General features: G+C 51.7%; 2 protein-coding genes across 4 annotated transcripts in view; one reads left to right on the top strand and one right to left on the bottom strand.

Annotated features, from left to right (window-relative positions):
- The window catches only part of Rilpl1 (Rab interacting lysosomal protein like 1), a 35,285-nt gene extending 26,489 nt beyond the window's left edge, over positions 1-8,796 (top strand). The window contains exon 7 of one of the 2 annotated variants that reach the window (XM_059249308.1): positions 8,014-8,796. In XM_059249308.1, coding sequence (XP_059105291.1) covers positions 8,014-8,158 — 145 coding nt within the window. In that variant the 3' untranslated portion in view covers positions 8,159-8,796. Of the gene's footprint in view, positions 1-5,660; positions 5,923-8,013 lie in introns of those variants that run through there. The other variant, XM_059249309.1, reaches the window with a different exon arrangement.
- Positions 8,797-10,651: 1,855 nt separating this feature from the next.
- Snrnp35 (small nuclear ribonucleoprotein U11/U12 subunit 35) lies at positions 10,652-14,254 on the bottom strand. 2 transcript variants are annotated; one of them, XM_059249346.1, is made up of 2 exons: positions 14,155-14,254; positions 10,652-11,405 (listed from the first exon to the last, which is right to left on the bottom strand). In XM_059249346.1, the coding sequence occupies exon 2, from the start codon at positions 11,400-11,402 to the stop codon at positions 10,662-10,664; it is 741 nt and encodes a 246-aa protein (XP_059105329.1). In that variant the 5' UTR covers positions 11,403-11,405; positions 14,155-14,254; the 3' UTR covers positions 10,652-10,661. The 2 variants fall into 2 exon arrangements, with proteins under 2 accessions (XP_059105329.1, XP_059105328.1); XM_059249345.1 differs by lacking the exon at positions 14,155-14,254 and adding an exon at positions 13,788-13,983.
- Between the last annotated feature and the right edge of the window lie 1,625 nt (positions 14,255-15,879).

Raw genomic sequence — 15,879 nt, 5'->3', positions numbered from 1 at the left:
AAGGTGCATGGGATGTGGCTCTGGGTTTGGTACAGTGAATAATTTGGGGGGTGCTGAGAGGCTCAGGCATTTTCAGAGCTTGAGATGTCAGCTTTAAGTAGCTAGGTGGAGGGGCCCGTGCTTGAATCCCAGCATTTAGGAGGTAGAGACAGGAGGATCAGAAGTTCAAGGTCATCCTTGGCTACATAGTAAGTAGCTAAGAATAGCCTGAGCTATGCAAGATCTTAAAAACAAACAGTCCAGTCCAGAGGGCCTAGGTCCACCCCTTTTTGGGTTTTGTGATGATAAATCCCCTGAGCTATTATGTCTACATTGGTACATTGGTGCCACGTATATGCAGACTCAGGCCCTGGTTGGTATGAGACACATGCTAAAGGCAGCAGGTAGCTCCTGTGATCAGCTGGACCTTAAAACCCATCCAGGAGGACCTGGCGTTGTAGATCTCCTGGGTCCTCCTGGAAGTTTGCAGACATTTTCCTTGGAAAAGAACAGAGGGTCTTGGAATGGTGTCCAATTTAGAAGATCTGTGGGCCCTGAAGCCTGTCAGAGGAAGGGCTGAGTTCTTGTCCAGCCTTGTCAGGTGCCATTTTGTGCCCATCAGGAGGCTGCTGCGGGCAACTCCCGTCCCTCAGGTGGCCTTGTGGGGCCTCCCTCTGGTGCTAGTATGTGGAAGACTGTCATTTTCACGGGACCCTGGAGGCAACTGAGGTGTCTGAATGTGGCCATGCCGCTGTTAAGAGGCAGAGCCCTGCTGAGGTAGTACCTCAGAGTACTGTATTCAGGCCTTCTATAGACCTACCTCGAGGGTCAGGGGTGTCACAGCCTGGAAGGGTCTCCCTGGACCTGGGCCTTTGGGCTATTCTTACAGAAGAGGCCTGGGGCCTCTCCCCCAAACCCAGTAGAAGCTTTAAAAGAGCAGGCAGCATGGGGGTGGGGAGGAAGTGGGTGTTCGCCATACATTCTACCTTTTAAACTCCGGTGACCATGCTGGGAAATTGTTGGCTAGTTCTGAGCAGATGGAGTGTGGGCTGGTTTGTGTGATGGGCCCACTCCCTTGGCATCCCACTCACACTGGGCCCTGGGCCCTCCAACACTGAGGTAGCTTCCTGGAGCGCTGTTGTAGACAACGATGCTCCTCTAAGCTGGCCAGCCTGGCCCTACACCCCTGCTGGGTTTTGGAGTTCTTCTAAGAGAGATATAAATACTTCTGAGGCACAGAATCCGAAAAGCTCCCCGCTCAAGTCCCAGCACTGTTTTGACCGTGGGTCTGTTTTCCATCTGCCATCAAAACTCCACTCCGATGACTGGAGAGAAGAAATTGTCGGAGTCCAGGCTCTCCAGCCTGGTCCCGCATCGGGTGTGGCTGTCTCCTGGCTCCCTGTGCGTGGGCTCCGTCCCTCGCCATGCGCCTGCAAACTCAGACCCTGGACTTGGGTGGGCAGCCACCACCAGCCTTGGATTCTGTCTTCAGTAGGTGTGGTAGCTCACACCTGTAACGCCGGCACTTGGGAGGCTGAGGCAGAACAGCCACTGGTTTGAGAGACACCCAGACTACAGATGGGGACCATGTCCAAAAAAAAAAAAAAACCAAAAAACAAAAACGAGATTCCTTTTTCTCTCTGAAGGTCTAGAAAAAATGGAAGAGCGGGTGACGTTTGAGCCTGTTGTCCTGGCAACGATGCTGTATGGGACACTCACAGAAGGCGGGGCAATTGCGAACTGGAGGCCAATAGAACTTGGGGTTAGAGAAAAACGAAACAGAGGCCAGTGAGGTGGGTTAGCGGATAGAACACAAGCCTGAGGACCTAAGTTCGATTCCCCAGAACCCACATAAAAGTGGACAGAAGAACTGCTCACATCACACACACACACACACACACACACACACACACACACACACACACACACACACAAATTTTTCCCCCCAAGACAAGGTTTCTCTGTGTAGCCCTGGCTGTCCTGGAGCTCGCTCTGTAGAGCAGGCTGGCCTCGAACCCACAAAGATCCTCCTGCCTCTGCCTTCTGGGTGCTGGGATTAAAGGCGTGCACCACCACTGCCCAGCACAAATAGTTTTTTGAAAGTTGTTTTTTTTTCCAGTGTCAAGTTGGGTAAAATCTAGAATGCAGTGACCCTGCTTCAGCACACGAGCAGGCCTCAGCGTCTGCCACGCTCTCCCAGGTGGCTGTATTCCAGACCTCCTCTCCTCTTTAGCTTTGCCTCAGGTTGCTCCACAACACCTGGTATTCGTGAGCCCGACAGGGTTGTCAGCTCCAGAGACGGGAACGGAGACAGAGCGAGGCCGCACTTCCGGTCCATGCTGCACAGGTGGCCAGTTCTGTGGCAGCCAGCTTTCTAGGGGGGGCTGACAGGGGCAGCCATGGGGCACAAAGGGCTTTTGACCAGCACAGGGGACAACACTGGTAGCCTTTGTCCTCCTCGGCTGCTGACCAGGATCTGTGGCCTTTGACAACTTTCATTGGCGGGCTCTGCTAGAGCCCTTCTTCTCCATATTGTGACTTCTGTCCCTTTCTTCTTCTTTGGACTGTGTTTGACCTACAGCTGTGGACCCTTGATCCCAGCCCACACCTCTGTCACCCAACAGGTAATAAAGAACCACCAGGCACAGTGGAAGGGGGTAAGAGTCACGGAGCTGGGACAGTTATCCCCATTTCTCAGATGTGGAAACTGAGGCCCAGGGATGCCACAGACTCCATTCAAATCTGTCCAATTAGGAAGGACTCAAAGCTGGGCTTCTGAAGTAGGTCTTTTGTCCATACAACGTCCCCCTCCCTACCTCTCTCTTCCTCTCTCACATCCTCATGTCCCAGCTAGTGGCTGACTGCCCAGGGCCCCTTATCTCTCAAATGCACCCTGAGTCCAAGCCGTCAGACTTGACATTTCTGGGCTGGGCACAACAAGGGAACCAGAACCTCCCACTGCCAGTCAAAACAGCGCGCCTGAAGACGGTCCAAGAATAGCTTGTGACTGTGAGGCCACTGGCCTGAGAGGACAGGTTGGCACAGCCCAGGGAGGTCACAAGGGAGCCTCAAGTGACTCCAGCCTTGTCCCCAGCAAACCCTAAACACCAGTGTCCCTCTTGTGTGGTCCCCACTTCAGAGTCGATCCCACACATGCACGGGACGGCTTTTTCCGCTGGGCAGAGCCGAGAGGGGGTAGTCTGGAGGGGGACAGGAAGGCAGCAGCTGGCCTTAGGGACCGGAAAGGCTGGCCTTGGAGTATGCTCCGCCTCTGTCTGCAACAGTAAGGACGACAGTGTGTTCCGTGCCTGACCTTCTACCCCCACACCCCTCCTTAGCCAGGAATAGTTTCTTCGAAGCCGCCCATGAAATGCCAGGAGTTAACACTTCATTTGGTTTGAACCCTCCAAAAATACTCAGCAGGGATGGAGGCATTAAAACCATGTCCACCATAATTAAGATGCGCAAAGTTTGGCCTGACAGTCACAGGAGCAGCTGTCCCTCTCTTACTGATCCTGCGGGTCATAGTCGGTAAAGAAGCCAGATTCAGCCACCTGTCTGGAGTAAGCCAATGATAAGAACCAAGTTAATAATGAAAAGCAGAAAAAGAAGATTTATTCAATGTGGCCACATTGAGATGTACACACACACACACACACACACACACACACACACACACACACACACATCCATCTTCAGGGTCCTGAAATCAGGGTGAGGTTTAATTAGAAGGCAACAGATAGGCACATCTAAGCAGTCCCAGCCAAGGTGTGGTCCACCCCCATCACTGGCCCATCCTGCACTTGGGTTTCACCCTATGAGGTGGTCAGCTTTGTAAGTCTCTGGAGACAAGTACTTGCTTCCTGGGGAAATTCCCATTCCTTGTTTTCAGAGGCTGATGGTCAGAGTGAAAGACTGAAGTGTCTCTTTAAAATATCTTCATTATGGGGTTGGAGGGATGGCTCAGTGGCTAAGAACACTGGCTGCTCTTCCAGAGGACCCGGGTTCAATTCCCAGCGCCCACATGACAGCTCACACCTGTCTGTAACTCCAGTTCCAGGGCTTCTGGAACTATCCTCATACAGATATACGTGTCGGCAAAACACCAATGTGTATAGAAACTTTTTAAAAATTATATATTTAAGAAAAGTGTGTTCTACCACACCTCATTTAAAAAAAAAAAAAAAAAAGAATATCTTCATTTCTGTTACACCTCTATAGAAGTCGGGCTTGTCCAGGTGACCCGGAAGCAGTAAAAGGGACCATCTGTCTGGGATGCTCCAGATGACTCAGGTCTTCTTGCCATCAGTATGGCCCCTGTATGTGTAGGTGGGCAGACACCTCTCTAAGCAGAGTGATACATGGAGTCTAGGCTTCCTGCTTTGCAGAGACAGCGTTTGAGGAGCAGGGGCTCTGAGTGGGTGTCCCGGAAAAAGTGGGTGCAAAGTAGTGTGGCTTGGAACCCCCAAAGCCTCTTGTGCCCAGCAGCTAGCAGGAAAAAAAAAGTGCCCTTCCTTCTCAGTGTCAGTGTGAGTGGCCGTCTGGGTGGACCGCGGCTCCCAGCTCCTCTGTGATGGACAGTGAGATGGTGTAGATACAGGGAGGGACTCACAGACTTCATCTGAGTGTGTCTTGGTGATGACACTCAGTTGGCTGCACTTGTGAATGATGTTCTGGATCCCATCACCAGCACCGAATAAGATCTGGCGTGGTAGTCATGGTTATGCCTGTAAGCCCAGCCCCCAGGGAGGTGTAGAGGCACAAGGATCAGGAGTTCAAGCTAGCGTCAGTGGCATAGTAAGTCTGAGGCCAGCTTAGCATAAAGACTATCTCTACAGGCTGTGGTGGTGCACGCCTCTAATCCCAGCACTCCGGAGGTAGAGGCCGGGGGATCTCTGAGTTCGAGGCCAGCCTGGTCTACAGAGTGAGTTCCAGGATGGCCAAGCCAGGCCTACACAGAGAAACCCTGTCTTGAAAAGCTACAATAATAATAGCTCGGTTGAGAGAACACTCGCCTAGTGTACGTAAAACCTTGGGCTCAGTTTCAGTACATGAGCCTATAAATCCAGCCCCTGGGAGGTGGCAGCCTAGATATCATAAGTTCACTGTCATTCTTAGCTATGTAGTGAGATGGAAGCCAGCCTGAGATACAGGCCACTCTGTGTTGTCCCCACCCATGGGGAAAAGAAAGAGCCTGGAACGACACACCTCAGTATCTCAGTGTTTAGCCAGAATCCACCAGGCCCTGGATTTCACCCCCAATATATATACTAACAATAGTAAGACGGGTGCTTTTCAGCATGATTGGTTCCTTGAGAGAGAGACTGTCCCAGGTGGCTCGTCCTCTTGGGGTTAGTGACCTTTGGGCTTCCTTCGCCTATAGGAACATCACTCACCCATCTCTGCCTCTGTCCACAAGTCTGTGTCCAGATTTCTCCTCCTATACAAGGTCATCATCAATCCTTTTGAGACCGGGCCCTCTCCCGCACTGTGCCCTCCTCCAGCAGGGCCCTGTGTCTTCATGGGTCACATTCTGAGGAGGGAACATGGCGGGGCATGTCTCTGCCTGTCACACAGACCGTATGTGTAGCTCTCGGCGGCGGGATCTTCCTCTGGGGGGCGGGTTTCGTGGTCACACTGCCCTCTTTTTATCTGCTCTGTCTATCTGCTTCTGGAAGCAGGCTCTTTACAGCCGTCATGCCCATGGTGGCAGCTGGATTGATCCTTGATGACCCCACGTTGCAGCCTGTGCGAAGACTCGTGTCCCTCGTAGGCACTGTCTGTGTTTGGGGGTGTTTTTCTGGGTTTTTGTTTTGCTGTGCCTTTAGAGTGGCTGTGGTGCCTTCCGCCAGCCTGTCCCTTGTGGCCACTTCAGTTGCATGGCCCGTCACCTGCTTGTTGGCATCTCAAGTGGGTGTGGAAGTGTGATCGCCACTGTTGCTCTTGACCTCCACGAGTGCAGCCGGGAATGTCACCGATAATTCTTTCTGTCTCTTCTGTTTTGGCTCTAAAAAAACCACCTTGTCCATGATCCAGTAAAGAAGGTCCTTTAAGTGACGGGTCAGTAATCGATGCCCCCGCCCCCGCCCCCACCCCCCACCCTCGGGATCCAAGAGTGACACTAACTGCTTTCTCCCTCTCCGTGCTGAAGCTTTCTAAACAGCTTTGTCTTGGCAGCTGTTCGGTTTTGGTGCAGAAAAGTGGGGGCAGGGGGGTTGGTATCTGCAGGTGGCTTTCCTACGTCAGGCTGAGACGCCACAGGGAGGAGGCTGCAGTCGTGGGCTAGCTAACTCCGCGGCTGCTCTGTGTCAGAAAGAGCCCCCCTGTTCAGTGTGAACCCTCGCCTCGCCTTGCCGGCTCACACTCGCCCTTCAAAGCCCTAGAGAATTTCCCCAGGTGAACTTGGCTTAAGGATGAAAGAACATTCTATTCCTGCTGGAAAGGGAGTGTGGCTCCAGTAGCCCCGGAAGGGGAACATCCTCTTCACTAGACATGATTGTAACAAAACCCCCAGGACTTGGAAGTCAGCAAATGTGAGGAGCTGAGTTCGGATCTCCGGGACCCATGTCAAGTCAGATCCCGGAGCTCCTATACTCCCAGCTCTCCTATTGAGGGCAGAGCAGAGAGGAGATGGCAGTCGGTGAACGAGAGACCCTGACTCAAACAAAGTTTAGGGGTCTGCAGAGGGCTCAGCAGGCAAATGTGCTTGCTGCCAAGCATGACCCCCCGAGGTTGAGGCAGGAGGATCACAAGTGAAAAGCTAGCCTGGGCGATTTGTAGAGTCTTGTAAGATGACTGTCAGTGGGCGGAGGGTTGGTGAGATGGCTGATGGAGTAAACATGCATGCAGCTAAGCCTGTGGACCTGCGTTCAATACCTGGCACCTAAGATGGAGTGGATGGAGAGAACTGATTTCCTCAAGCTGACTTTAGACCTACACACATACACACACACTCACACACTCACTCTCACTCATACACATACACTCTCACACACACTCATACACACTCACTCACACACATACATGCTTACACACAGTCTCACATACTCACTCTCACACACAAACACATACACACAAGTGCATTCACACACTCACTGGAATTGTGGTTCAGTGGTAGAACACGTACGTACCTAGCATGTGTGGCTATGAGGGCTGGCAAGATGGCTCCGTGGATTGAGGTCCAGACCAGCAAGGCTGAGAACCCGAGATCAACCCCAGGCACCCACACAGTGGAAGAAGAGAACTGACTCCACTGTTTGTCCTCTGATGTCCATACAGGAACCATGTCACTTGACTGCCCACACACTCATACATACACATGAATGAATGAATGAATGAATGAATGAATATTAAGAATGGGTTTGCCTCAGAATCATCTCCTCACAACTTTCAGGTTCTTTCAAAGAGTCATTAGATTTATTAGAGAAATTTCTAGGCTGGGGCTGGGGCTCAGTAGGTAGAGTGCCTGCCTAGCATGCACAAGGCCCTGGGTTCGATCTCCTGCATCCCATAAACCTAAGCATGGTGACTCATGCCTGTAATCCCAGCACTTGGGAAGTAGAGACAGAAGGAGTTCAGAGTCATCCTCAGCTATGTAATGAGTTTGGAGACCAGCTTAAGGTACCTAAGACCCTATCTCTAAAAATGAGGGGGAAAAAAAAATTCCTGGGCTGAGTGTGTAGCTGAGCATAGGGCCCTTATACCTGGCCTTTGTGAGGACCTGAGTTGTGTCAATTTGTTTCGGGGTTTTTGATCCCCCAGTAGTAGCCAGGTGGAAGGTCCTGCCCACCCCCACCCCCCATCACATACATGCAAACTGCTCATTCTGTGTGAGCGCAAAGGATCTGGGACTGAATGACACCCAGAAGCCCCGGTGCTTTCTAGACTGCCGCTGACTGCATCCCCATACTGAGAATGGATCTCTTCCCTCAGTGTCTGCTCCTGTGTGTCCTAGCATTGAAAGAAGGGGGTAGTTAGAGCAGCAGCCAGCAAGTGCTTATTCCCATCTTTGTTTTTCTCTCCCCCTTCCCAAAGGTTTAGCTTTTTCTCCCGGGACAAGAAGCGCCTAGCCAACGCGCAGAGACCCATGCACATCCACGAGTCCTTTGGCCAGTGGGCGAACACCCACCGAGATGACGGGTACACAGAACAGGGGCAGGAAGCGCTACAGCACCTGTGACCGTGCCCGCCTCCTGGACCGCCCACCGCCGCCTGCCCCGGGTGGCTGCCTCGACATCGACCCCTCAAACGAACTGTCTGCTTTGAGGAGGGATGATGAGAAACTGATGCCAGATTCTAAAGAAGTGTTTATTTATCTGCAGGGCTACCCAGTTTATACGCAACGCCTCTGACCCCTTAGCACCTATATTTAATAAGACAAGGATCTGAAGCGAGACCTCGTTAATTTTAGTAACAAGCTTCCCGTGCTGAACACATCACTTACCACCTACCATGGCTGTCTGACTCCTAGGTTTAGTTGTTCTGTTTTCTTATGGCCTTTGTCATGTTAGCGAGAAGCCGTGGAAGGAGAGTTTTATATCATGAAGTTGCCCTGGTGGTAGCAGGTTGTACAGGATGTATGGATCGGACAGGCGGAGCCTCTAGTCCTGGGATGAGCCGCCCAACTTGGATGGGACACAAGAGAAAATCATCACAGTCCTCCCGGCCACCGGCTGGAAACAAACCTTGGGATTGTCACTTGCTGCTCGTGGTAAGGCTTAGAGGCCCAAGCAGCCTGTCCGAAGTGGTGTGCCTTGGAATCTGCTATGGGCTGCTACACAGTACTAACCAAACAAAGTTGTTTAGGATGAGACATCAGCGTGTTTCCTGTGTGTTTTTCCTGTCATCTTTTCTTCATGTTCCTTGTGTGACATACTGGGTCCTATGCAAAGAAGACAATGCCTTAAAGTGGGTTGGGTGATACGCTATGGCGGATGAGAAAGACTGGTATGGGTGGAAGGGCATCGGACAGGCAGGGGCTTGGGGATCACACGCCTAGCTCACCCACGGTTGCCATGGCTATCGGAAGACCTGGAAGCTGGCCCGTGTGCTTTCTGCTGATGCGCAGAGCAATCAGGGTTCAAGGCGTCAGACTTTAGCACTTCCTAAGATCATGGGATGGATGGGACCGTACCCAGTGCATTGTACTATTTTTGCTAAGACAGGGGGTAGAAAATTCGATAACAACTCATTTTTTTTTTTTTTTTTTAAAGCAAGGATCTTTTTATATGGCCCTAGCTGGCCTCAGACTCTTAACCGTCCTGTGTCTCCCAAGTGCAGGGTTGACAGGCTTGTGCCACCATGCCAGGCTCGGCTCCGGTAGCCACTTTTACTATTGTATCTGTGATGTGTGCGCCATGGTGCTCACGTGGAGCTCACATGACAACCCACAGAGGTCGGGTCTACCAACTGTGGGTTCTGGGGATTCAGTTAGGCTGTGTGACCTTTTTTTTTTTTTTAAGAGATCTGACTATATTGTATGTGTTTCTATGAATGCCTCCATGTGTCTGTATGTGACACAGGTACCTAGTGCCTGAGGCCAGAAGAGGGCATCAGATCAGATCCCCTGGAACTGGGATTACAGTCATGTATCAGCCACTGTGTGGTACTGGGAACCAACCCCAGGTCCTCTGCAAGAACAGCAAGTGCTCTCAGATGCTGAGCCGTCTCTCCAGTCCATGTAGCATGGACTTTTATGCTCTGAGCCAGCTTGCTAGCTCTCCAGTGGCAATTTTCAAGTCTTGAGAGCAGTCTTTGAGTTCACAGCACCTCAGCGGCCCAGCAGACCCGAATCCAGATAGTCAGAAGAAGGGAACACTGACCCTTCAGACCAGCTCCGGGTAGTCCAGGACCGTGGCCCTCCCATTCTGTCCTCTCCCTCCTGCTGAGGTCTCTTTTCAGAGGGCTGGAAGCCGTAGGCTACAGCTCACCGCCCTGCGAGACTGCTCTGCACCATAAATGCCAGCCAGGGGAAAGCAGGCCGTCAGCATTTCTGCAGGGAGCGGGTGATGCCCACTTGGGAGCCGCTGCCTGCTGACCCAGATGCCCAGCCTGCTGCTGGCTGGTTATCGCGGGCTGGACAGTTCTCCCGGTACGTGGCTTTTCTAGCCTGTTTTTATTTCAATTCAGCAAAGCCTAAACACGAAGATGGGAAAGACAAGGCACCCCAGGAGTCAATGTCGGTGTTACATCCAGTTCTTGTAGGTTATTGAGACGGGGTCTTGTTTTGTAACCCAGGCTGGATTCAAACTCGCTGTCCTCCTGCCTCAGCCTCCCCGGTGCTAGGATGAGGGTGTGTGCCACCGCTAGGCTATTTGAGGGCTGTAAGGCACTATCCCCTCTGCAACATTGAACCCCACCTCGAAGGGTGTGAGAAAGAAGACACACTCTTGATTATCCCGTCTTTCTCTGTTTTGACACCTGTTTCCACCGCCCCGGTGCTGGGAGGGCAAGCATGTGAAAGCATGTATTTCCACAGGGGACGGGTGACTTCTCATACAGCGGTTTCCCCTGTGGCCCTGTAGTGGAGCACTGCCCAGCATGCCATGCTCTCCGGTTCAAGCCTCAACACCGCAAAAGCACAGGCGCTTAGGTCCGCCTGAGCCTGGGTTCCGTACTGGAAAGGGAACTGGCCCAGCCTGATGGCCGGAGCCTCTGGGTAGTCTCCGAGCCTGACGCTGGCTCTACTTGCTCCTGTCCCTCTTGTCCCTGCCTTTGGCCCTGTCCTCCCTGAACTCCCTCTCGCGTTCCCAATCATTCTCGGGCCACACCCTGGCCAGCTCCCTCTCCGGCCAGCGCTTCTCTCGGCCCCTGTCATGGTCCCGCTCCCTGGGCCTGGGGTCCCAGTGTCTGTCCCGGGATCGAGATCGCCCCCTCCTTGCTCTTTTTCCTTCTCTGTGCGGCTCGTTCTTGACAACGGGCAGGTTGATGGGTTTCCGGAAAGGCCGGTCCCGGCCCCCGAACCTCAGCTGTCCAGATTCCTTTTTCCCACCCAGCCCACCGCCCAGCCGCCGAGGGATCCAGCCACGGAGGGTGCGCTCCAGCTCGTAGTCCACGAAGATCTCGTGCTGGTCGATGACCAGGCCGTCAGCGTCACGGTAGGCCTTCAGCAGGGCCCGCTCCTCCTTGTACTCGATGAAGGCGTAGCCCTTGGAGAAGCCGGTCACCAGGTCCCGAACTAGCCGCAGGCGCCGGATGTCACCATAGCGGGAGAAGACTTCCTTTAACTTCTCCTCTTTGGTTTGCAGGTTCAGTCGTGCCACAAACAGGGTAAGGAGGGGGTCTCCGGTAACGCCTTTGTTGGGTACGTAGCGGGCCAGCATGGCCCTCCACACAGCACGGTCATGAGGGTCTTCATCTGTACCATCAATGCTGCCAGCTTTAAGTGGGTCATATTCCTTGGCAATGGGCATCCAGTCGCTCATGTTCTAGAACAGTAACAGCAAGCAGGCATGAAGCTCCTAGGCTTCTCCAGCCTCACCACGGCTGTGGAAAGTCGTCAGTCACCCCGTTTTGTGGAGGGTGACTCTCACTATATAAGGCCTCCTTTATAGCCCCAAGCTGGCCCTGAACCCCGCATCTTCCTGCCTCACCCTCCCGAGTGCTGGGATTACAGGCACATGCCACCAACTTCACTGCCCATGATGAGGACAGTGGGCTCAGGACCAGGGTCTTTCTTCTCAGCTCCCGACAGGGTGAACCCATTCATGCTGACCAGGAGAATAAGTGAGCCCCACTGGAGCTCATTCCTCCTGACACATGATAGTTAAGTCACACTCCAGAAAGCTGCTGACTGCCCACTAACCCTTCAGACCCGATGCTGAAATCTGCTTACAACTGGGAGTCTCAGAAACACTTGGAGGCAGCTCCTTCCTAACAGCATCTTTCCGTGTCCCTAAAAATGGTATTAATACCTGGCCATGATAGTGTGCACATGTAGTCCCAGCACTCAGGAGGCTGAGGCAGGAGGATTACCAAAATTTGAGGCCAGTCTGGGCTACCTGTCTCAAAAAAACAAAACAAAACAAAACAAAACAAAACAAAACAAAACAAACAAAAAACCAAAGAGCTAGAGGCAGGTGAGATGGCTCGGCAGTTAAGAGGCAGTTCTTGCAGAGGACCCAGGTTCGGTTCCCAGCACCCATATGGGAGGCTCACAACGGTCTGTAATTCCAGTTCCAGGAGATCTGAAACCCTCTTCTGACGTCTGTGAATACCAGACGTGCATATGGTACACAAATATACATACAGACAAAATACCCATACACACAAAAATAAAGTTTAAAACAAAACAAAAATAAAAAAGTGGGCATGATAGCACACACCTGTCATCTCAACACTTAAGGAGTAGAGGCAAAAACACCAAGGTCATCCTGGGCTAGTTCAAAGCTGAACATCACACAGCCTTCTACTGAGTCGAAAAAGGAGGATAATACCAACTTGTCACTGACAACAAAGCGGCAGATAATACCAACTTGTCACTGACAACAAAGCGGCGGCCCTGGTGCCCTGGTCAGTGAAAGGATGGCACACATCCAGACAACAGCAGGACCACAAGTCAGGCTTCCCTGCGCTCTGGCTCTAACCCTTTGCTCTTTTTTCTCCCTGATGCATGGAATTCCTCCAGGTGAAAACCAGAACAGGCTGTTGTTAGGACCACCTCTCCCTGCTCTGGAATTCTCTGGACATTCCTTTGTGCTGAGCCATCAACTCTTGGGAGGAGAATGAGCTCTCTCATTCCATTGTAGGGTAGCTGTTAAAACACTGGAAATCCAGCAGCTTGGACCCAGCGCGCAGGTGGCGCCAATTGGTTGTGCTGAACTCCTGACTCCTCCCACCTGCCAGCAACACAAAGTCAAGATGGAGTGCGGCCGCTGTCACTTCGGCCCGGTTTTTATTTTTATTTTTTTTATTTATTTATTTTTCTTTAAACTCAAAACTGTTCTGGAATTTAAAATGAAAGAGAGACCAGGTCTCACACACCCCAGGCTAGCTTTGACATTCCTATCTAGTCAAGAATCCTTAACTTCTGATCCTCCTCGCCTCTACCTCCATGTGCCAATACTTGAAGTTTAGTGGGAGCCGGAGCTGGAACCCAGCGCTTCTTGCACGCTAGAAAACCGCTCTACCAAATGAGCCCCAGTCCCAGCCCTTCACTGAGTTTTGAGGTGGCCTCTCTTATTTGTGAGTAATTATAGCACAAATAAACTTCCGGGGTTATTTTATACTGTTTTCTGAGACAGGGTCTCACTATGGAGTCCTGGTGTCCTGGAACTCACGATATGCACCAGGCTGGCCTCCAACTCCGAGAAACCGGCCTGCCTCTGCCTCTCAAATGCTGGAATTAAAGGCGGGTGTTTTGTTGTCTTGTTTCGTTTTGTTTTGTTTTTTCTTTCGAGATGAGGTCTAAAGTAGACCCGGCTGGCAGGGCGTGGTGGCGCCACGTCTGTAATCCCAGTACTAGAGAGACTGCTCTGGGGTTCAGGTCACCTAATGAGTTGGGATACATGAGCTCTCCATCTCTAAAATAATAATAATAGTAGTAGTAGTAGTAGTAATAATAATAATAATAATAATAATAATAATAATAATAATAATAATAATAAAATAATAAGCCGGGCGGTGGTGGCGCACGCCTTTAATCCCAGCACTCGGGAGACAGAGGCAGGCGGATCTCTGTGAGTTTGAGGCCAGCCTGGACTACCAAGCGAGTTCCAGGACAGGCGCAAAGCTACACAGAGAAACCCTGTCTCAAAAAAACAAAAATAATAATAAACAAATAAATAAGTAAATACATAGACTGTCCTCACCGAAGGTGGGGAGGTCTCAGGAATTTGAGAAACAGGCAAGCGCAGCAAAAACCGAAAAGAACCACCCACCCCGGGCATGCGCAGTGGCGCCGAGGAAGCGAAGGCGGAAGTGCCGGTAGGAAGCGGGTTCCTCGGTCCCCGGGCCGGCCCGGCCCTGACGAGCGCAGGAAGCTGGTTCCGCGGTCCCTCACCCGGGGCCCGACTTCCCACCCAAGCCTCAGCCCCACTCCCTCCTCCCGGCCTCTGCCTCTGCCAGGCTTCAACATGGCGCCGGCCACGCGCGGACGTGGCGCCCTCCCGACCCCCGGGCCTGCGGGGCCACCCCCTCCGCCTTGACCCTGTTCCCGCCGAGCTTCCTTCCACTCACCTCAGCAAGTCCCGGGTTCTTCCCGCGCCGAGACGGAGGCCGTTTGCAACGCCCGTTTGCCAGCGACTGAGGACTTCTCACGCCGACCTCCGCCGGAACTCGTTATTGGCAGCAGCAGATTCGCCACAGAGAGCTGCTCTTTTTTTTTTTTTTTTTTTTTTTTTTTGCCTTCAGAGACAGGGGCTCACTATGTAGCTTTGTAGACCAGGCTGGCCTCGAACTCACAAAGATCCACCTGCCTCTGCCTCCTGAGTGCTGGGATTAAAGGCGTGAGCCCTTCTCCCGTCTCTTGAATTACTTGAAGGAAAAAAAATTGATTATATACATTCAGCAATCGGAAGTGGATATTTTAAGGATAAAGAGACTTCGAGTTGTTTTTCATAATAATAAGAACTTTTAAATTGTTTAGTTGGTGTACTACCGAATGCACAGTTCGTTTTCCGAGACCGGTTTATCTTGCGAATCTGGCTACACTGAATTCTCTCCTAGAAAACGTTGGTGATCTTAATGTGAAGATTTTCCGTACATTTCCCACAGTTGTACCACGCTCTAGACTTTAGAACTTCACCTTTAGTATTGGGCGAGGTGGGCACGCCTGTAATCTCAGCACTTGAGAGTTTGAGGCAGGAGGATGGCCAGTTACAGTCCATGCAGTGAAACCCGTCTCAAAGACGATGGTTCCAGGGATCAAGAGCGCTGGCTGCTGTTACAGAGGACCTGGGTTCGGTTCCCAGCACCCGCATAGTCGCTGACAGCACTCTGTAATTTCAGTCCCAGACGATCTAACGCCCTCTTCTGGTTCCCCCGAGCACTGCAGGCATGAGTTCTGCAACCAACCAACCGATACACATGAAATAAATGAATCAATAACTGTTAAAGGGGGAAAAAAAGAACAATTAAACTTAAAAAGAATCTTTCAACCGCCTTCCCTCCCTTTTTCCTGGGCAATCCTCCTGCTTACGAGTCCTAGGAATCCAGGCCTACAATTTTGAGTGGTTGACCTGAGCATTTTTGTTTGTTTGTCTTATGGAGACGGGTTTTTTTTTGTGTGTGTGTACCCCTGCCTGTCCTGGAACTCACTCTGTAGCCCAGGCTGGCCTCGAACTCACATAGATCCACCTGCCACTGCCTCCCCAGTGCTGGGATTAAAGGCACAGCCTGGTCTACAGACTAAGTTCTAGGACAGCCAGGGCTACAGAGAGAGACCCTGCCTTGGAAAAGAACAGAAAAATCGAAAGACAAAAAGTCCGTTACTGCTGATGCACACAGGCTCAAACAAGTGCTCCAGACACCACTCTTCCTGCACACGGCACCTGATCCTTCCCCTAAGAGTTTAAAGATGGACTCCTCAGTCTAGGTCAGCTCCAGAATAATGGCTGTTTCCCTGAATGAATGAACACGATGTCTAGAACCCAGAAAAGGGGCTGGAGAGATGGCTCAGAGGTTAAGAGCCAGGCTGCTCTTCATGAGGTCCTGAGTTCAATTCCCAGCACCCGTATGATGGCTCACAACCATCTGTAATGAGATCTGGTGCCCTCTTCTGGCCTGCAGGGATACGTGCAGACAGAACACTGTGTACATAATAAATAAATAAAATATTTAAAATAAAATAGAACCCAGCAAAGCCACCCCGAAGGAACCACTCAGGCAACAGCTGGTGTCACAGGGAGTCAGGGGACCAGGACGATTTGCCCACTGCTGGTGGAACATTCCTGTTTGTGGGTG

The sequence above is a fragment of the Peromyscus eremicus genome, chromosome 23 (genome assembly GCF_949786415.1).
Source record: "Peromyscus eremicus chromosome 23, PerEre_H2_v1, whole genome shotgun sequence".
NCBI lineage: Eukaryota > Metazoa > Chordata > Mammalia > Rodentia > Cricetidae > Peromyscus > Peromyscus eremicus.
This window is presented reverse-complemented; position numbering and strand designations above follow the sequence as displayed.